Source organism: Peromyscus eremicus, chromosome 5 (assembly GCF_949786415.1).
Source record: "Peromyscus eremicus chromosome 5, PerEre_H2_v1, whole genome shotgun sequence".
Lineage (NCBI taxonomy): Eukaryota > Metazoa > Chordata > Mammalia > Rodentia > Cricetidae > Peromyscus > Peromyscus eremicus.
Genome location: NC_081420.1, coordinates 76,144,094 through 76,165,969, shown reverse-complemented (window position 1 = coordinate 76,165,969; position 21,876 = coordinate 76,144,094). Strand labels below are relative to the sequence as shown.

The 21,876-nt window shown below is 40.8% G+C and overlaps 1 protein-coding gene across 1 annotated transcript in view; it reads right to left on the bottom strand.

The window, feature by feature from the left end:
• The window catches only part of Zeb1 (zinc finger E-box binding homeobox 1), a 173,186-nt gene that overhangs the window by 50,322 nt on the left and 100,988 nt on the right, over positions 1-21,876 (bottom strand). Inside the window, exon 2 of the mRNA XM_059263734.1 lies at positions 2,950-3,150. Coding sequence (XP_059119717.1) covers positions 2,950-3,150 — 201 coding nt within the window. The remainder of the gene's footprint in view (positions 1-2,949; positions 3,151-21,876) is intronic.

Genomic DNA, 21,876 nt, shown 5'->3' with positions numbered 1-21,876 from the left:
ATGACAGTCCCTTTAAAGAGGTGGGTGATCATCTTTCTCATATTTAGATTTTGAAAAACTTAGGCCTGAGACTATAATGTTTATGTCCTTGGATGTTAATAGAACTTACCGATAACACACACTAATACATAGAATACCTTACTGTTATTTCTTTTGGTGTTCAGGTATATACATTTTAAACCACACATAGGCTCACGTAAAGACTTTTAAACCAGGATACAGAACAGTTCTATCATTACCCTAAGTCCCAGGATTAGTCAACTATTATCAGACTCTCTCCCAGGTCCTAACAACCAAGGATTTGTTATTTATTAAATGGTTTCTCTATTAGAAATGTCAAATGCAGTATTACAGAATGTAACCCTGGTAACAGGCTTCTTCAACTCAGCACAATGCTCTTGATTTACAGTTTGACTTTTGTTATATCATAATTTCCCAGGCCACACAACAGTCTCCTCACCTTCCACCTGTGAAGGAAGGTGGGTTTCTGATATTTAATTTTAGGCATCATCCTGAGTTTCTGTGGAAGGCTGGTATGTTGCTAGATAGGGTAGTTTATACAGCTGGCTGATTTTCTACCTAAATGATGCAGCCACTGTAGAGCATGGAAGGTTCAAGGCCTTTGTGGTTATAATATTGTTGTTTCTTCCTTCACTTCTATTACTTACTTTAGACATACGTTAACTTATTTTCAAAAAATTTTGAACACTTATTTTAGTGAGTGTGAACTTACTTGCACATGTGCCACAGTTTGTGTGGAAATCAGAAGACACCTTCTGTAGTTGGTCTCTTTTTCCACCATGTGGGTCCTGTGGACTGAACTTACAGTCAGTCCATCTTGCTGACCCTGCTAACATTTTTGTAAATACACTCTATCATTAGTGATGACTTTCTTTGTCTGTGGCAACAGTGTTTAATTTACATTCTATTATTCTGTCTGATCACCATTCTTATGGAGTTTTTTTTCATCCTGTCTCTTGGAGTCTGTGTCTTCAAAGCTAAAGTGAATCGTTTGTAGTTGGAATAAAAAAAATCAGTACAGCCGGGCAGTGGTGGTGCACGCCTTTAATCCCAGCACTCGGGAGGCAGAGGCAGGCAGATCTCTGTGAGTTCGAAGCCAGCCTGGTCTAGAGAGCAAGATCCAGGAAAGGCACAAAGCTACACAGAGAAACCTTGTCTTGAAAAACCAAACCAAACCAAACAAAACAAAAAAAAAAAATCAGTACAGTCACCTTGTAACTTCTGATTAGAGTTCAACCCCACTCACACCTTTGATTTTTTGTTTCATGTATCTTCTGTAAATTTTGTTTTCTATTTGAGTATCATATTTCTTACAGTGTGTGTTTGAGGAAATTTTTATCTTGTTTCTAAAGGATAGCTTTGCTGGGTATAGTATCTTGGTTTGCAGGTTTCTCTTTTGGCACCTGTGGAATATATTATCCCACTTTATCCTTGCCTTTAAAAAAAGTTTCTGCTTAGAAATTTTATAGCCTTGTGAGTTTCCCTTATTTGTAGTGAGTCATTTTTCTTTTGGTGCTTTGAACATCCTCTCTGTTTGGCTTTCTGTTTTGACACCAGGTCCCCTGGAATAGAGCGCTGCTCACTTAGCTCTCTGCAGCAGGCACCAGGCATTCTTTCCCCTCCCCTGTCTAGAGTTGCACCTGATGGCTGAGCTGTGTGTGCTTCTGCACACAGATGTCCTGTCTGTGTCAATTCTGAAAAGTTCTTAGCTTTTACCACTTCAGATACTATTGCTGCTTATCCTCTGCTCACCTGCAGTTTACACATGCCTTAGACTTTGATGTCTGCTAACCTGTTTTACATGGGTCTACTTGAATTTCACTTTGTGTGTAGTTTTCTCTACCTTATTTATTCTCTCTTTGACTCTCTTGACTTACTATTAAATTCATTTTGAGTTCTTACTACTTAATTCTTTTAATTTTTGGAAATTATTTTTAACATGCTTCATTTACTAAATGTGTTTTTAGATAATTTTGCACACATATGCGATACATACACACCACTCATCCCCACTCTTTTAACACTCCTTACCAACCCCCCTCTACCCACAAATCCCTCTTTCACATTCTAGTCTATGTATATTTATTCTATTTTGTAGCCACTGAGATCAACCAGGGCTATCTGATGCTCATGGGTTTGGAGCTAATCATTTATTAGATCTGTAGCTAGTTTCAAACTAATTTTTTCTTTAAACAAGATGGAGCATTTCATAATCAAGATAGTCTGAGTTAACTTTTGCTTCTTTTTCTTTCTCATGTACCTGTCTACTTACTAAATTATTGAGAGACATCTGTAATACTAGGATGAAGGTGTATGCTTAATGGCTATGGATGTTTGCAATACCTATATTTTAAATTCAAATATGGCTTAAGATGTTTTAGGATACCACTCAACAATGTGAATTGGGGCTCAAACCCATGCACAAGAGTGAGTATGGTAACCATGTCTCAGGACAGTCCTCCATTTTCTAGTGCCTAGCCTAGCCAACTTTATTTGCTAACTTTGGCAAGGCACAGACAGTAGGGGATTTGTTTTCTGTTCATCATTTTACTAAAAACACCCCCTCATAACATATCTTTGCTTGAGATTTTTGCATACTGAATTATTTTATTATATTAATATATCATTTATTATTAATTGGGGTATCTCAATATGAAATTAAAGGTAGCTATAAGTATTTCAACAACATGTTGAAAGCTTAGCCCTGGTTAGAAAGTCTATTAAATTCCATATATTTTAGGTATTGTTCAAACAGTCAAAACAACATAATTCTGATTCAAAATCTACTTTTAAAAAATAAGTAGGACATCTAACCTTGGTTAAACAAATAGTTTTATTGTTTATTTAAAACATTTACCCGACTGATCTTTTCATTTAATACATTTTAGGAGAGTAGAGAGAAGAGACTGTATAAGGAGCTCCACTCACTGTCATCCTGCCAGCAGTTCTCGGCCCCGCCGTCCCTGTCACCGCCTCCTGGTAACACTGTCTGGTCTGCTGGCAGCTCGTCCTCTGGCACGCCACCTTCACACTCAGCCGCATCTGTGATGCTTTCCTCCTCCACGATATGGAGTTTGTCTTCATCATCAGAATCCGAGTTTGCTTCTACCACAGTGTTATAATTTGTAACTGTAATACAAAGGAACAAATAATCAAAATTGGTGTAAAAATCTATTTTTACCCCTCACAAAAATACAAATTAACTTAAAAATAGATTGTAATCCAGTAACGTTTCCAAAACCATAATTAATAAGCAACTCACTTGATAACACATCTAGACACTAGATGGTCACAGCGACAAATAATAGTATCTACACTTATTAAAAATTCATGTAATGTATAAGTGCTTTGCAAATATTAGCCACATTTAATTCTTACAATTTTAAAACAAGCATATGACACAGAGTTCTCCCAGTTACTGCTTATATCTCTATTCTACACATTAGAAAGCCAGGGAGAGAGAAGGTAGTGTCTCTGGCATGCAGCCAGCAGGTCACGGAGCCAAGATTTGGAACTCAACAGTCTGAGTCCATGTTATCCTCTGAAATCACATTACACACTCTTCATCAGCACTAACCTTATTGTGTACAATGCTACTATATACAATTAGGCTTCACATCTTCATAAGGGCCACCTTTCCTAATACAAATACATCCTTTATCAAAGTTCCTCTATGAAAAGGACTGCTTTCAGCCACACGCATTGCATATTAATCCCATAGTGACTTTGGAAAGTAAAGTATCAGCTAATTTAGTCAAATTTGTATGTAATACAATTTCTAACTAATTGTAATGAATTTCATATCAGAATTAGAAAGATAAACAATTGTTTTGAATGGTTTCCATACTTTGTAGAACTTGTGAGATATAGAAAATAAAACACTTTAAACAATCTAGCACAAATGAGTGTACAGTCACCACTCTGGTGGCACAGTTAGTACCCAATGGGGAGAAGTCACTGAAAGACCTAGTTTCAACTATTTCAGAAAGATCATCATTTGCCACATTTGAGAGGGAAGGAGGAAAAGACGTACAGTTCTGTCTAGATAATGAACAGTTACTGCCCATTATTCTTCCCCTTGACTTGCAGTCAGCTAGCTGTTCTTGAGAGAAAGGAACCACCCAAATGCTTAGATGATAGGCATCCATAACCCTCTCCCTAAAAAGCGCATGCACACTCTGTGGGTGTGTGCCCCCACATACCCATACCCAACCACCCAGATATATGCACACCACTAACAACATGAAGAAGCATAATTGATAGTGTAGTTAAGGATGGTACGGTGTGAGCAAATGACTTGAACCCCCAGAACTGCTTTGGGAGCTGTAGTCTTCAAAGACCCAGTTTATTCACAAAGAACTTGGTGTGCCACTGCGCTTGAAGCAGGAATTGGTCACGTTTTGGGTCCAAAGAAAACACTGTTCAGTGTTTTAACATGAATACATTTATCTAGGTTTTCTAAGGGAAAATGGTTGTCGCTCATTATAAAATGCATGTCATCATAAAAAAATCAGAAAGAAAACTCTTGAAGTAAGCAAAAGTAACCATTTCCTCTCAACTTACATTATAAAGGAAAAATAGCCAAGTGCGTTGATTCAATGCACTGGGCAGACATGACATTGAACATCATCACATTCCTTATCCTAATCAATATAATAAAAACCCACATTGCTTGTGCGTGATATCTACCACAAAAGCAACAACAGCATCATATTCTACTGTTTAGCCACCTTACAGTGTGTCATAGAGAACTTTCCCTGTCAATATATCTGAAACTCAATTTTTCCCTGGGGTTACCAGACAGCATTCCACTGTGCAGATACATTCTCACCTACCCCACCCAGTTTTAAATAAAATTTACTTTTTTTCTGGTGGTAAACATGAACATCAAAATAACTTTTCTATGCTGATTGGTTTGGCTATGAATTGTCCCCCAAAGGCTCATGTATGGATAAGCTGGACACTGGTGGCACGATTTTCAAGGCTCTGGATATGGGAGGAGGGGGTGGGTCATTCCTGATGCATCCTTGTTGTGCTCTTGGCTTCCTGTATGCCATGAAGTGTAGACCACTCTGCAGCATGCTCCTGCTGCTAGGTTTGCTTAAACGTACAAAGCCAACCAGTGACTGGATGTTCTGGAATATCGAGTCAGACATTTTTCCTCCTTTAAGTTGTTTCTGTCAGAAATTTGGCTAAAGTGACCCAAAAGCAGGCAATACAATGGCCTTCTCTCAAACAGATTTATCAGACAGTTTGTGGGGTAGAATGGTTGGATTGGGGATGAGGGGTGAAGATTGGCTTGGTAGATAGTGTTCAATTGCCACTCATCAAAGTGACGTTTTAACCTTTCCTGAGATATTACCTGAGCAAGTCTGTTCAATATATCAACAAGGAAAATGTTCCCTTTACTTTTGTAAAGATAGAAGCATGGGCGGTTCTTTGTGACAAGCCAAAGCACACAGTTGGGAAGCAACTACATACTACATACAACTCTAGACAAGCAGAGTGAAGAGTGTGGGGAGGGAGGGAGATGGTTCTCAAAACTGGCATGTGCACACAGAGAATGGGGACTCTGAAAATGATAAAAATCATGCTATTAACTTTCATCTGGACTTCCAAGGTTATCAGTAACCTGAATCATTTGTTAAAGGCATCTGATAGCTAGGTAGACCAGCTAGCTTAGACTAAGGCTGAGCCAGTTCTCAATTCCAACAATCCCTAGCTACTCTGGAAAGCTGGGCTGACTGCAGAGCTCTCACTATGCTTGTGCACAGAGAGAGCACACACATGGACAACCGAGTTTCCTGCTACCTGTTGAAGGGAAATGTTGGTACATTTTGGGAATTCCAAATTGCCCACTGGTTCATATGGCCTTACCTTTTAATGAAGTAATACTACACTTCAGCATTATAACTAATTTTGTTAGTTGTAGGTGGTTTGGCCAACTCTAGATTTTATATTTAATGTATAGCTGGGGTATTTTAGACTTAGAAGCGTCCTCCGAATTTGGTTTTAGGGCCTAAGTGCATCATATTTTAAGTATTTGTTTGCATACCTTGTATTTTCAGACTCCCTTTTAACCTAGACTGCAGGGTATTCCAAAGGCCACTTATCATTTTCTAGGACTTTCCTGTTCCCCAGCATGATCTGCCACTGTGATATAAAAGATAAGCTGAATAGCCAAAACACAGGAACAACATACATGTAAGACTGTAGAGCATATTTTGATATGTGACATGAAACGGGGTAAACACCCAAACTTTCAAACTTTATTGCTTAAGGTAGAGAAAAGAACAGCAACTGTTCTCCAAGGTTTTTTTTTTTCTTCCTTTTCTATCTTTTGTCTCAATCACTCAGGCAAGAGAAATCAATCATCCTGATCACTATTTAGACAACAGTCAAGATTCTCCGTTTTCTGGATTTGTCCTTTGAAAGCTTGAGATAGGGTTTTTCTGTGTAGCCCTGGCTGTCCTGGAGCTCGCTCGCTCTGTAGACCAGGCTGGCCTCCAACTCATAGAAATCTGTCTGTCTCTGCCTCCTGAGTGTTGGGTGCGCCACCACTGCCCATAAAGCTTGTGGACTTCTACAGAGGATTTTCCTAAAGCACACAGAATAAGGCAGGCCCTGGTCAGTTTAGAGACAAATTCGAGAGCCCGGCATTTTAGTCTTCAGCCTGTAGTAACTCCTTTAATCTTTGATTAAAATAAGTAACGTATAGTTGGTGAAAGGGGGTATTCTTTCATAGTTTTACAACATAACACAGTCACTTATAGCCTCATTTACTCATTAACTGTGTTAAATGTGCGTGGGGAGGTCTTAAAATATTTGACAACAATAAACGATTCTGAACCCAGAACAACCAAAAACTTACTTTACAATTAAATGCAGAATGAATTGAGGTGCCCTGGGAAGTGCTCGCCCATGCTGTATCACAACCCTCAGCACAGCACTGGTTCCAGACATACAACATGGCACATATTGCCCCTGAAACATCTCATTTCACTAATGCACAATTAAACCACACCATAATGTTTAAACTGTATCTACAAAGTTTCTTGATTGTACAGAAACATAATTCCAGTATTCCTCAGCACGTAAGTATCAATTTAGTATTATGTTTGGATTGTGCTATATTATTTGATTTTTAAAACTGCCATTAGAGTTGCTGATTTGAGTTCATTTGGTAAATGAAAGTTTTTGGCCTGAGATTAGGACAGAATATTCAAGTTTCTGAATGAGCCATTAATGTACTTCTGCTCTTTGGTATTATGTATTTAAGTGAAGTAGCATTCACAGAATCAACAATTATAAAAATCAGAATAAAGATGAACCCTGAAAAGCAGTGAAGATGCTATACATCCTGCAGTACGAAATTCTCAGCTGAGATTTAATTTTCATGTGAAAAGAAACAAGAATCTCAAGCTCATTAGCAAGTTTCTTTTGTCTTTAGTAAGTAAGAAGATCATATGTACGGCAAATTGTTTTAAAATGCATCCTTTATGATTTGTTTTCAGCAAATCCTTGATTTGTATACCTAATGTGGTAGTTTGAACAAGATGTCCTCCACAGGCTCAGGCACTGAACATTTGGTCCCCAGTTGGCGGTGCTGCTTGGAAAGCTTACGGGGGAGGTGCAGCCTTGCTGGAGGAAGTATTGTTGGGTACATTGGTTTTCAGAGTTTAAAGCCTCATGCCACTTCCTGTTTGCTCTTTCTGCTTCGTGCTTGTACTAAGAGATGTGAGCGTTTAGCTTCCTGCTCCAGACACATGCTGCCATGCCTCCTCACCATTACGGTCTCTTATCTCTCTGGAACTGTAACTCCAAATAAAGTCTTCCTTTTATAAGTTGCCTTTGGTCATGGTGTTTTACCACAGGAACAGAAAAGTAACCAACATACCTACTTTCTATAGTTATATACCAGGCTCACGTAAAAATATACTGGGTAAAAAGGGTCATGAATGGAGACATTTACAAAGCCTTGGTATATAGGATATAGTAATTCAATATAAATATACCGTATATGTATGATCAAGTCAGGGCTATTAGTATGTCCATATCCTCACATGCTATCACCTCCATGTGTCTCGAACCTTAAACTCTTCTCTAAGTCATTCTGAAGCATACTGTTACAGAGCAGAGCGGGCTTATTGTGCTGCAGGGCAGTAGAGCTACTTCCTCTCCTCCAAGCATATATTGGTTCCCTTAATCACCAGAAAAAGAGGTATATTCTCAGTTACAGGTGATCATCCTGACTCCAAATTTAGTTAAAACAATGGACATTAAGAAAGCAAGGATACAAGAAAAGATAGTTTTTTAAAATCTTTAAACATGGAACTGGAGAGATGGTTCAGTGGTTAAAAGCACTGACTGTTCTTCCAGGGGACCTGGGTTAAATTCCTAGCACCCACATGGTGGTTCAACACTGTCTGTAACTCCAGGTCCTGGGAATTTAAAGCCCTCTTTGGGACTCCTTGGGCAGTGCACACATGTAGTGCACAGACATACATGCGGGCAAAAACACTCATACACATAAAATAATAAAAAACCTTTCAATGTGACTTATAATATATAACATGGCTTTCAGTAAGAAATGGCAAATTCTGAATGCATTCTTACTATCACCACATGTGGTTATAACTACTGACTTAGAGCGAGCTCCTGTGGTATTATTTAAGGCTCTTGTGTTTGCTGTGGCTGCTTCCACTTTCCCCTCCTCTGGAATCTTGAGTGCAACCCCAAGAACACTATTGCATCTCTCTCTAGTCTACACATATAGAATAGATGAGAAATTTGCACAAGGTTGTAGAGTTGGACTCAAACATCTTAGATTATACTGTGTGTGGTACTTCCCCATGGAGACTGTTGCATTAGTGATGGACACTGTTATATACATTTGCTGTTTCTCTGTCCCAGGAATTCTCAGTTATACATTGCACAACTTGCTGCTGAAAATATTTTCAAATGACAAAATAATTTTAACCATTGAATTTTATAATGATATAACAGTATACTACTGGGTAATATCATCATTACAGCCAATAAACCTTTCAAATATGTCCTAAATTACTTAGCTTCTTGCACATCACACTGTATTAACTACACCAATTAAAATTCTCTATGAACCCCCTTTCCTTAAGTGATACAGTAATATATGATGATAATGAAAGTATCCAACAGATCCCATGCATATAGTTTCCGAGTGGAGCACAGCACCCTCAACCTCAGCCACTGCACGGTCACCTCAGTGCTTTGTAAACAAAGACTCTGACCACAGTGACTCACCGTGGACTGCGCAGCACTCAGCCCGCCTGGAGGAAGCCACTTTGGGAGGCTAGAGAAGAAAGATTACCCTCGGGATCTTTAGTTCTTGTCAGATGATACATGAGACAAGCTAAGGTCACGTTTCAACATATGCTTTGGTATGCAAAGGCTTTTCTTTCTAGAGGTTTTTCATTATGTGAGAACATTAATTTAACTACATCTTATCCATTCCCATCTATCCCCGTAAAATACTCATCTGCACAGCAGAAAGATAGAGCCTTTCCTTGGAAAGTCTTACCAGTGAACCTTACAAACCAAGACTGCATCTAACAGAGCGGCTCTGTATTCACCAGGCTAGTGTACAGCCACGGGGTAAGAGCCTTGGAAAAGCTGTGAAGTGTCCAGAGCCACTGGGTTCAGCTTTTATTAAGAATATTTTACATGTCTTAGAATGATGCTGAGAACAACACAAATTTAGGCATGTGTACTATGAAGAAAAATGTACTGAGAACTTCCATTAGTAGGAGTGATAATAACATTTATACATACATGACATACATTTACATGGAGTGTGTGTGTGCATGTGTGTGATGTTGTACAGACAGTACCTGGGGTGCTGTCTCCTGTACAATAGGAACCGACTCATTTGTAGGGCTCAACATGGGGCCACACTTTTCTCACTGAAGAAACTAGACAGTGTAAGTAAATGTTATTGATGATTCCAGAAAACAGGGGTTAGGGAGTCCTTCTGTCAACCAGACATAGTAAAGGAAAAGGAGAGACCATCTGATGACCCACAGGTCAGAGGCACGTTCTGTACAAGACAGTATTCCAGCCATACTATACTTGGTGCACACTGAAAATATGACTTGCCCTGGCTTTTTACCGCAGTGACAGATAACATTAACTTATTATCTACATGCATTTCACTATATAATGATATAATAGTATACATACTTAATTTAAGACATAGGTAACATAATAATTTACAAGGTATATATTATTCACACTTAAAAGAAAAACACAAATGAGATTTGAACTAGGTTTCAAGCACTCCTGTGCCAAGCACACGTTAGGTTGAATGACAGTGGTGGTTTCAACAATATGATTTTAATCACTCTGCAGATATGCTTCTTAATCAAGGCTACCTATTCGATTGAACAGTAATCATAAAATGTCTATATATTCCAACTATCTTTTAAAACCTAACTCCAGTGGAAGGCAATGGTTGTGGACTCTCCTTGCAGAGGCCTGGTGGTTTTCACTGCCTTCATACACAAGCTATTAATAGAACGAAAGCTGATAGGCAAAGGCAGAGGGCTGTCATCACTTGCAGCACCCGTGTTTTTATTTTTTCCTTGTCTCTCATTACATAAAAAACAGCAGAAACTCACGGGATTTGTCTTCAGCACTCTCTCCGTCCTTCTGGCCCTTTCTCATCCTCCACAAGTGCCCTACCTGCGCTCTCACACCTTCTTAAACCTCTCATTCACACAAGAGCGAATTTCAGCTGGAACAGACTCAGCTCACAAGCAGGGAGATAACACAGTGAGAGCCAAGTCTCAATACATTGAACTAATTCAGTGCCAGAAACAGGGACTGCATGTCACAGAGTATTTGTGCTAAAATAATTCATACCAATTTATCAATAACTAATACTCTCTTCACAGCCAGACTGTGTCTTTATAGAAAGAATGATTTTAACTTACATGACCTGTGACTTATAGAATATTAGTATGACAAACCCAGGAAAAGTATGAAACAGAAGTGAAAATAAAACACAGACTTACTGAATCAAAACTATGCAGGCCATGTTCTGATGAATCAATACAAAATTCTATCTGTAAGGATCAAATGCTATAAATGATCCTCCAGCCTAGTTGTGCAGAAAAACTAAGAAACACAAACATTCAATAACAAAATGCAGTGGGCTGGAGATATAATTCAGTAGAAGCGTGCGTGTGTCATGGGTTTGATTCCCAGCAACCCCCCCCCCACGTATGCATGAACACACACATGAATAAAAGAAGCAAGTGAAATTAAAGTAACTGTAATTATAAAGGAATTTTAAAAAAGTGTTTTATAAATAAATATTTCATAAGTCTAAGTAAATTTGATAACTTAGATGAAAACTCTTTCTAGGAAAATATAGATGATTATAGTTTTGACACTTCAGACTAAAACTGGGAAGTTATCCAAAAGCTAACTAACTGTCCCCAAATTGCCAGAGCCTTCCCTGGAGACTTCCTTCCAAGGCCTGAGAGTTCTGATGCTGCTTAAGAGCACACAGAGCTTGGCAGCGGGGGCATACACCTTTAATCCCAGCACTAGAGAGGCAGAGCCAGGCGGATCTCTGTGAGTTCGAGGCCAGCCTGGTCTACAGAGTGAGATCCAGGACAGGCACCAAAACTACACAGAGAAACCCTGTTTCGGGGGAAAAAAAAAAAAAAAGAGCACCCAGAAGAGCACTCCAGCAGTTCCCTGAGGCAGCGTAATTGTCATCTAAGCTCTGAAAATGACACTCAGGCATATCCACTTCAACCAAGGAGCACTTTACTGGTCACAATTGATGAAAACTAAAAAGTCACTAATTTATTAAAAGAATACAGCCAACACTGCCCAACACCAGGAAAGAGATGAGACTTTATTAACACAGAAATAGAAAGAGTGATGTCTATAAAGTCTGGAAGGCATCTGGAAAAAGAATTTCTCATTCCTTGCTGATATCTGTATAGGGAACATCTCTGGCACTGGAGAGACGCTGCATAGATGCTCGCTAAGCAAACAGGCTCCAGGCTCCAAACTCAGGCCTCCTAAGTACATGCCGGGCCTGACTGGGGTTGCCCGGGATGCCTGCATTGCGGAGACAGAGTGAGGGCAGAGGAGGGGTTGACAGGGCTACCAGCTTAGCTCTAGGTCCACCGAGAGACAGTGACTCACGGGAATAAGGACAGTGATAGAGCAGGGCACTGATGTCCTCCTCTGGCCTGTGTATATGTAAGGCTCTTGCAGCTGCACACACATGCATGCACACACCATAGCTGTACACCCACACAAAGACATACTTTCACACAAAATCCAGTAATAAATAAACCAAGCTTGCATCATGATATATATTTATGTACTAGAGATATAAGATAAAAATGCTGTCATTATTAATGTTCTAAAGCAGTTCATTTTTAAAAAGAATGAGAAATTATACTAAAATGAGAAAGTGAAATTTATTATTTGTAAGTAGTATAATATTTCTGGAAAATTCAGAAAAATAGGACTAAATATTAGCATTAAGAAAACTGGTAAACACTTGTGACTTAAATTGGAAAAATTAATAACCTTCCAATATGTCAACAACAACCAGCTGAAAATACGGAAGGAAAAATTCCACTAATATGAAGTACACAAAAGACAGTGTATAAAGGAAAAGCTTAAGGACAGGAAGGTCTTACATGAAGACCATTAGCATTTCACTAGAGGCCAAAACAAATAAACAAAAAGGTCCATTTTATTGGATAAGAAAGATTTTATATTATACATACACTGCCGTGGGATGGTCTGTATGTCAAGTGTGTTGCTGATTGGTCAATAAATAAATCACTGATTGGCCAGTGGCCAGGCAGGAAGTATAGGCGGGACAAGGAGGAGAATAAAGCTGGTAAGTGGAAGGCTGAGTCAGAGACACTGCCAGCCACCACGATGAGAAACAGCATGTGAAGATGCCGGTAAGCCATGAGCCACGTGGCAAGGTATAGATTTATAGAAATGGATTAATTTAAGCTGTAAGAACAGTTAGCAAGAAGCCTGCCATGGCCATACAGTTTGTAAGCAATGTAAGTCTCTGTCTTTACTTGGTCAGGTCTGAGCGGCTGTGGGACTGGCAGGTGAGAGAGATTTGCCCTGACCATGGGCCAAGCAGGAAAACTCTAGCTACAATACACCAGTTCTACCTAAAATATTCTACAGCAGTACAATTCTTATGAAAATACTAAGCCTGGCATATGGATCACAAATGTAAGTGATTTAGACCCAAGGACTCCAGAGTACATCTAAAGGGAGAAGCTTAGTCTCTGGTCAGTCTGCCTGGTTCAAACCACAGCTTTGCCACTTACCACCCACGTTACCTTGGAATGTGTCCTATCCTTTGCACACCCCAGCTCCCTCCACTGTAAGATGGGGAGATGTCTCTAGCACGGTTACCATAGTGATGGAAACTATATATATGCAAAACACTTAGCGAATACTATACACATAGTCTCAAGGAATACTGTCAGTATTATCTGAGAAAATAAAAATATTCAGGAAAATCAGAAAAAGTCACAGCAATGAGAGTTGTGGGTGGACATGGACTTGTCACTAACAGCAAATGCGGGTTTGTACTTTCACAGGCATAGGCAATCATGGGCTTGACCACAGTCCACACACAGATCCCCACACAAACACAAGTCTAAATCAGCATAGGGAAGAAGTTTTCAATTAAAATCATATGGGAAAAGTAAACCCAGAAACTTGTAGCTCACTATTTCCACCACAGTGAAATCCACACAAATCAGAGTTTACCTGGGTGAACCCTAGAAGAAAGTAAGGCAGAGCCTTACAGCTTCAGAGCACACAAGGCTGCTTCCAGCAGGACACAAACCTGAACAGTATCTGTAAACACCAGAGAAAGCCAATTTCTTAATGACACAGAAAAATCCTTAAGTATCCTTAAGGAAAAGATTAGTCACACAAAAATAATATGCAAAATATACACACAGTAGCAGGAATGGCCTCCAAACACGCAGAGATGAGCTGTACTCCTAACAGGGGACTACACAGGTGGACCCTGACCACTGCAATCACCTCCACATGTACTTTCAACCTTCTCCATCTTCCTCATCTCAAATTCCCACTTTCCCAACTCCATGGCTCCACCTGTCTGGACCACAAGGTTTCTTGGAAAAATGAGGTTCTTCCTGTTTTGAACCGAACCAGCTCCAGTCCTAACCTCTGACCGCGAAGGACGGTCATACAAATCCAATGACACCCTTCATCTACTGCACACTTGTCACAGCCCAGGACTCTCTCCTTTAGAAAACCACCTCTCCCTTAGTTCCCCAGCTGCTGCTTTCTTGGATCTTTCATCTCCTGGACTTCAGTCTGGCTCCTTTCTCTCTCAATGACCCTTGTTCACTGGCTTTATACCCCAGCCGAAGTTCTGTAAATCCCAGGCTTGCATACGAAAAGCTGACTGAACAGCTCCATTTCAGCAGAAACTCAGCACAACCTACACTGAGCTCTTGGCCTCTCCCAGTCATCCCATCTTCAGGAAATGGTCACTCCACTCTTCCGCTGTTTGTGTTCAGTCATTTATACTACTCCATTCTTCCACCGTTCAGGTGATACCCCTCAGTCACACTTGGCTGCTCTCATACCCCCTGTCTAATCTGGAGGGAAACACCAAGGTGTGGCACTTATTACTGACTCCTTATCACGGCCACCCTACGCAGCGGCCCTCTCCCTCAGAATACTGTGTGGCTGTTCCTCTCATGTCCCTGGGGCTGCTTTGACCTCCTTCCTATCATTCTCACACAGCAACCCAAGAATTCCTCAACCAACTACAGCCTCCCTCCTCCTCTGCTCAGACCCTCCACTAACGGGTTTCTATTTCCTTCACGACACCTAAGGTCCCTTATGAACCAATCTCCACCTGTCCTTATCCCTCGGACATCACGTACTTCACACCTGCCCCACTGCACACTAGCTCCACTGTCCCCTGTGCCAAGGCTCTCATGCCGTGTCCCTTACCCATTTCACCACTCAGTGGTCTTCTCTGACCACTATTTAAATTTATAGACCTCATCAACCACAATACTGCATCCACTCTCTCCTGATGAAATCCTCAACTTATCACTGCATTTTATCCAAATGGATCCATCTTCAGTTGAAAACATCAGTTACTCACCCTAGGGCTCACAGGCAGAGTAGAGTTACGGCTCACTGCTGTCTATATGGCAAGACAGCTTCATACCAAATGGCTAGTCCACGAAAAGACCAGAGCATGGCCCTACTGAACTGATACAGTTTCATTCCATTGTAAACTTGAAAAATCCTAAACTGGGCCATTTTAACTGAGAGGCTGTCCATGTTTATCACTGACTTCCACTGTCTACCGGATGGATGGACAGATAAAAATTTAATATACTGGCCAAAAAATGTCCTAGAAAGAAATAGTATAAGCAAGAATGAAGGAAAACACTATAGAATTCAGTAAATATTTTTCAAAATTAAAAATGTTTACCTATTGATAAAACAAATTCCTTAGCATTTAGCCTACAAACTCACTTACACATGTGTGCAAACATACATATCTCTATCAGTAAACTTACTTTAATTACAAAACCCATTAACGTCATTGGAGATCCATCCCCTTTTACTGATACACACAAATGTCCTTTATAAAAGTTTGATTCTGCCGGGTGGTGGTGGTGCACGCCTTTAATCCCAGCACTCAGGAGGCAGAGGCAGGCAGATCTCTGTGAGTTCGAGGCCAGCCTGGTCTCCAAAGCGAGTTCCAGGAAAGGCGCAAAACTACACAGAGAAACTCTATCTCGAAAAACAAAACAAGTTTGATTCCATTCTTGCAGGGGTCACAACAGATGTCATAAAGTACTTCACATATGTAGAGCAGTATTAACTGACACTGTCCAGAAGGACATACAAATGAAAAGAGAGAATCAGCCACTTGTTATCTGCTTTATCCTTTTCATATGATTTAATGTTTACTCTGCTTTGAAATACTTTAACAAACATAAGTTCTAAATGTTAAAGTTTGAAATAACTCTTAGCACACTGTTGCTAGAGACAAACTTTAGGAAATTTAATTGGAATTCAAGGAAATAGTTTCTTAATATTTTTATTATGAATTTGAACTTTGATAAGTAGAAGTTACAATTGAAAACAGTAATCAAGCCGGGGGGTGGTGGTGGTGGCACATTCCTTTAATCCCAGCACTCACTTCGGAGGCAGAGGCAGGCAGATCTTTCTGAGTTTGAGGACAGCCTGGTCTACATAGTGAGTTCCAAGATAGCCAGTGCTGTAGAGACTGTGTCTCAAAACAAACAAACAAACAAACAAACAAACCCAAAAGCCCAAACCAAACCAAATCAAAACAACAACAACAAAAAAACACCAGTAATCAACATATGGCAGTGTGAGCTGGAGAAATGGCTCAACAAATCAAGACATTTGCCACTAAGCCTGAAGACTTGAGTTTACTACCTCAGTCCTACATGTTGGAATAAAAGAACCAACTCCCATGGTGTCTTCTGACCTTTGCACTCATTCTGTGGGAAGCACACATGTGTTCATACACATAATAAAATGAAATAAATACAATAAAAAGTTAAAAGATAATAAAATTAAATCTTAAAGGGAAAGATTAAGATGATATTTAAGAAGGCAGTAAATGTTATAAATACACGTGTGAACATTGAACTAGCTTTCATGTATCAGAAGGTGCTATTCAAGCTGCCAAGGGAGAGGAACAATCAAATCATCCTACCCAGCTGTGACACTTATGAACCATAACAATGACCATCACAGCAAGATATTCCTAACAGTACAATAGTGGTACTCATATCTGGGCAATAACAGTTCTATAATTGGACTTAAGGCCAGCTCCACAGGAGGGAAATGATGCCGGGTACTGAAAACCTAGCCAGCTTCCCAGGGCCAGTAAAACCGAGGCTACCGCTTTACAGAATTCTACTTATCCTCATATCCACAGGTAAGTGCAGTTCCTACCCTTCAACAAAGCCTCTCTATGCATCAGACAGAGACCACTCTAGAAAACCACAACTGGTCAAAAAGCTAAGAACAGCTGCTCATGGGTGTCCAGCCCCAGTGACCACATCTACAATACAACTCCTGCACCCAAGGTTCAGGGAACATCTCAGAAGGGAGAACAAAAGAATTTACCAGCCAGAGGACCAGGAGTCTGCTGTGAGACTGTCTCTCCTAGAAACGACAGGGAAGCTACACCCAGGATACTTCCACAAAACCTGAACGATGACAATCTCAACAGACATCCTAACGCAGAGGGGAAATCTCATCGGGTCCCACCCCTGGACAAAGAACTACAGGCCACAATGATTGCCCATTGCCGAGGGTAAGAGAAACAGTCTTCCCCAGGGATAAGCCTCCTAATTAGTTACCCGATTCCAAGTGGTCAGCCCTCAAACTATAAACATACAGGCGACACCAAATGGACTCAGCAGGTTGTTTTGATAAATGTATAGATACATATGTGTATATGTAAAACTAATAATCAAGAAAAAGAGGTCATGAATTTGAGAGGAAGGGGAGGATGAGGGTGAAGTTGGAGGGAGGAGAAGTGGGAGGACTGGAGTGAGGACTGGGAAGGGGAGAAATTATTTAACTATATTTTAAGTACAATTTTTTTATATTTTTAATTAATAAAGTATGAAAGCTAGCAATGTGTCACAACATACATATAATATTCATGGTTCCTGTTCATAGCCACATGAGACACGAAATTACATCGAACACAAAGGCAACACATGATAAGAGGCAAGGAGCAGGGTGAGTTTCTTTCCCAGGGTGCACAGGAAGTCGTCCATGCCTTGCAGAGGGCAAGGGCCTTCAGTCCCCAAGAGAAACTCTACTCCAGTTGTAACACCCACCTACCCACACCCCAGTCAACTCCAGGGGTGTGCATCTCAGCTTTCTTCTCATTTCACAAAAACAAACCCCTAAGTATGTCATCAGTTTCTGTCTTTGATTTTGAGACCTGTTGATTAGTAGCTGAAATGGTGATGAGAAATATGATGAAGGGAACATAATTCTATGCTAATTAACTTCATTTGGTTCTCCCTGATGCCTTCAGCCTAGAAATACTCGTTTATAAAATGTGAACATGCTGGAATGGAAGGGAAATCACAGAAGGGAGAAAAAAAAGATCATGAACCCCAGTACATATTCACAGTCTGACCACCGAATCTCCACTTGTTCCATGAGTGACAGTAATGTGTAGTGTCCCACTAAGACCCAAGGACAGCCCTCACCTGCCTCTTGGGAGCTCTTTCAAGGGCCAGTGTCAGCACTGAAGTACTCAGTCCTGCCTCAGAGACAAAATCCCCTTGCTCACTACTGTACAGCCTTGGAAGCCCAGGCTACAATGATAGAGTCCCAACTGGAACTTAGTCATTCATATATATATATATATATATTATATATATATATAAAATATATATATATTAACATTTATTGTTTGCTTGTTTGTGTGTGGGGTGGGTGTGCATAAGGAGGCACACATATAGAGGTCACTTGGGGGAACCTGTTCTCTTCTTTCACCATGTGGGTTCTGGACAACCAACATTGGTCATTCAGCTTGGCAACGTCATTGCTTTTACTTGCTGAGCCAACCTCCTGGCCCAGGAGCTTCTCTCTTTCTTATTTTCTTTTTTTGAGACAGGGTCTCACTAAGTAGCTCTGTAGCTCTGGCTGTCCTGCAACTAAATATGTAGACCAGGCTGGTCTCAAATTTATACAGATCTGCCTCTGTCTCCCTAGTGCTGGGATTAAAGGCATGAGCTACCACCACCTGGCAAGGAATTTACTTCTTAATGAGGCATTGGAAAGAATTTACAGCTAACTAGTTTGATTTTGCTGAGATCTACTACACAACACAACAAATGAGACCAAATTTGTTAGTTCTTCTAAAATGCCTGGAAGGTGTCAGCAAGAAGATGTACTATCAAAGATTCCCACTTCTGAGATACACACAATTTTAAAAACTAGAGTTACAGACAATATTCTGGTAAGAAATATGATAGTATAAAATACTGAAGTAGGGGTGACATAGGAAAAAAGGATTCTAGGACCCAACCACATCCAAGCATTCTTTTATACCTTGCTAATATATCACATAATACAATTCTCAATATTTTGTTTCTATCTTAATTTGAAATGATTGCTGGGAAATTAAATGGAAATGAATTGACGTATGAAGGAATTCTTGACATTTTGTTTTACTTGAGTTACCTGACAATCAAAGGGCATTCTATTCTGTCTAGAATAGAATCTCTGGACATCATCTATTCCAGAAAATCAGTGATATCTTATGAGCCAGCACACATTTTCCTATACATTATCTTATAGAGCAAACAGACAGTAAGGCCAGACAGGGCCACTCTTAAGAAATGCATACAGATAGTAAATGAATACCATGTGTAAACAAAAAAGTCTACTTCACTTAGGACATAACTTCTTTAAGATTTGTTTATCAGCTGGGCTTGGTGACATACACTTGTCACCCCAGCTACTCAGGAGGCTGGGGCAGGAGGATCAAGGTTAAAGCTCCCTGGACTACAGAATGAGCTCAGGACTAGCCTGAGCAACCTAGTGAGACTCTGTTATCAAATACAAAATTAAAAAGGCCAGAGACACATTTTACTAGGTTTATTCTCCAGTGTGGGAGAAAGAAATACAAACTCTCCAATTCTTACTACTGTCACAAGAAAAAGCTTAATCAATGTCCCTGTGCATTTTTGTCCCCTGAACCAGCCCTGACCTCACCCTGACCCAAACATTTGGTAAGTATTTACGCTTTACATGTACTGAATGAGCAAACCCCTAAAAAAACCCACTTTTCTAGCTAAGGAGACTAACACTTTTGACACTCAAGAGGGAGGCTGGTTAGCACTGCAGCCAGAGACGCCAGCAAGGGCCATGAGATGCCGGCACAAGCCATGCCGCTCTGCAGGCCAGACTCAGAACCAAGATACTGCATGGCCTCAAGAAACAGAAGTCAAGCCCCTGCGTGACAGAAAGAACATCCTCAGCAATACAAGAGAAGAGTGAGGCTCCCAGTGAATGGTTAAAAGCTCAACCAACATTTAATCACATCTTTTAATCATTGATTCCAATACATTTTAATTTTATATATCCTTATCATTTTTCTTTCCTTCAGAATAAAAGTAGAGGTCTATATATAATCACAGACCTCAGTTCAGATTATTTCCCTGATATAAAAATTTTAACAGCTTTCCACTGCAAATCTAATACATTCTAAACTCCAGCTCACAGCATCTCGGCCTCCTCAGAGCCCGTGTTCTCTTTATCTCCCATTATTCACCAGCATACACCAGTCCACACACACCCCTTTACTTTCAGGCATCCTTTCCCCCTTATCTTTTGTCTAGTGCCAAATTACAGTGCATTTTTGGAATCCATATCCAATCCATCAACAAGGCTCTTGGTTACCTGTCTCTAAAGCTACTGCTCCCGTTTCAAACTCAGCTCCTCCTCTGCACCAGAACCACGCCATGACACCATCGGGTGACCCCTGAAAACACGAAACACAGTGTCTCTGTCTCTCTGAAGCCTGTGCTGCTCTCTGTGCTCCTGTGGTCTGCCCGCTCTGCATGTGCTCTGGCCCCCTGCACAGTCATAGGTTAGCACTGGAAGGTCATTGTTCTTTGTAAATGCGAGCCTTTCCTCACCCTGTTAGCCCTTGTGCTTGCACTCTGACTGGAATGTTCTCTTTGCTAGTCTTCCTTCAGGCCTGGCCTCCACTCTTTACACACTCTCGTCATCTTGTTAATGTCCTGCCAGGCAGCCATTACCACTTGTGATTATCATCTTCAGTCACTTGCCCAGTTTCTTCTATTTTAGTTTCTTGGTATTTAGCTTCCTGTTGCTGCTTTAACAAATTAGTGTTGAAGAACAATGCTCTGCCAGTGCCCAGGGTTACCCCACTGTCTCAGTCCCTGTTCTATGGCTGTGAAGACACACCATGACCAGTGCCCTGGGTTACCCCACTGTCTCAGTCACTGTTCTGTGGCTGTGAAGACACACCATGACCAGTGCCCAGGGTTACCCCACTGTCTCAGTCACTGTTCTGTGGCTGTGAAGACACACCATGACCAGTGCCCAAGGTTACCCCACTGTCTCAGTCCCTGTTCTGTGGCTGTGAAGACACACCATGACCAGTGCCCAGGGTTACCCCACTGTCTTAGTCCCTGTTCTGTGGCTGTGAAGACACACCATGACCAGTGCCCAGGGTTACCCCACTGTCTCAGTCACTGTTCTGTGGCTGTGAAGACACATCATGACCAAAGCAACTTATAAAAGAAAGCACTTAATTGAGGGGGCTTGCTTACAGTTTCAGAGGGTGAGTCCATGACCACCATGGTAGGGAGCATGGCAGCAGGCAGGCAGGCATGGCACTGGAGCAGTAGCTGAGAACTTACATCTGATCTACAAGCAGGAGGCAGAGAGAGACTGGGCTTTGCATGGTCTTTTGAAACCACAAAGCCTGGTGACACACCTCCTCCAAAAAGACCACACCTAATTCTCCCTGAACATCCACCAACTGGGGACCAAGGACTCAAACATATGAGCCTGTGGGGGCCATCTGCATTCATACCACCACATCCATCATGTTCTTTCTAAACTTCCAGGGTTTAGAAAGTTGAGAAATTTCATTTCCCTTGTCTTGAAGCCATTCCCATCTTCAAGGTCAGCAATGGCCAACTAAACATTTCACAACATGTCTTCCTATACCAGCCCTTCTTTGGCCTCCAGTGTCCACCATAA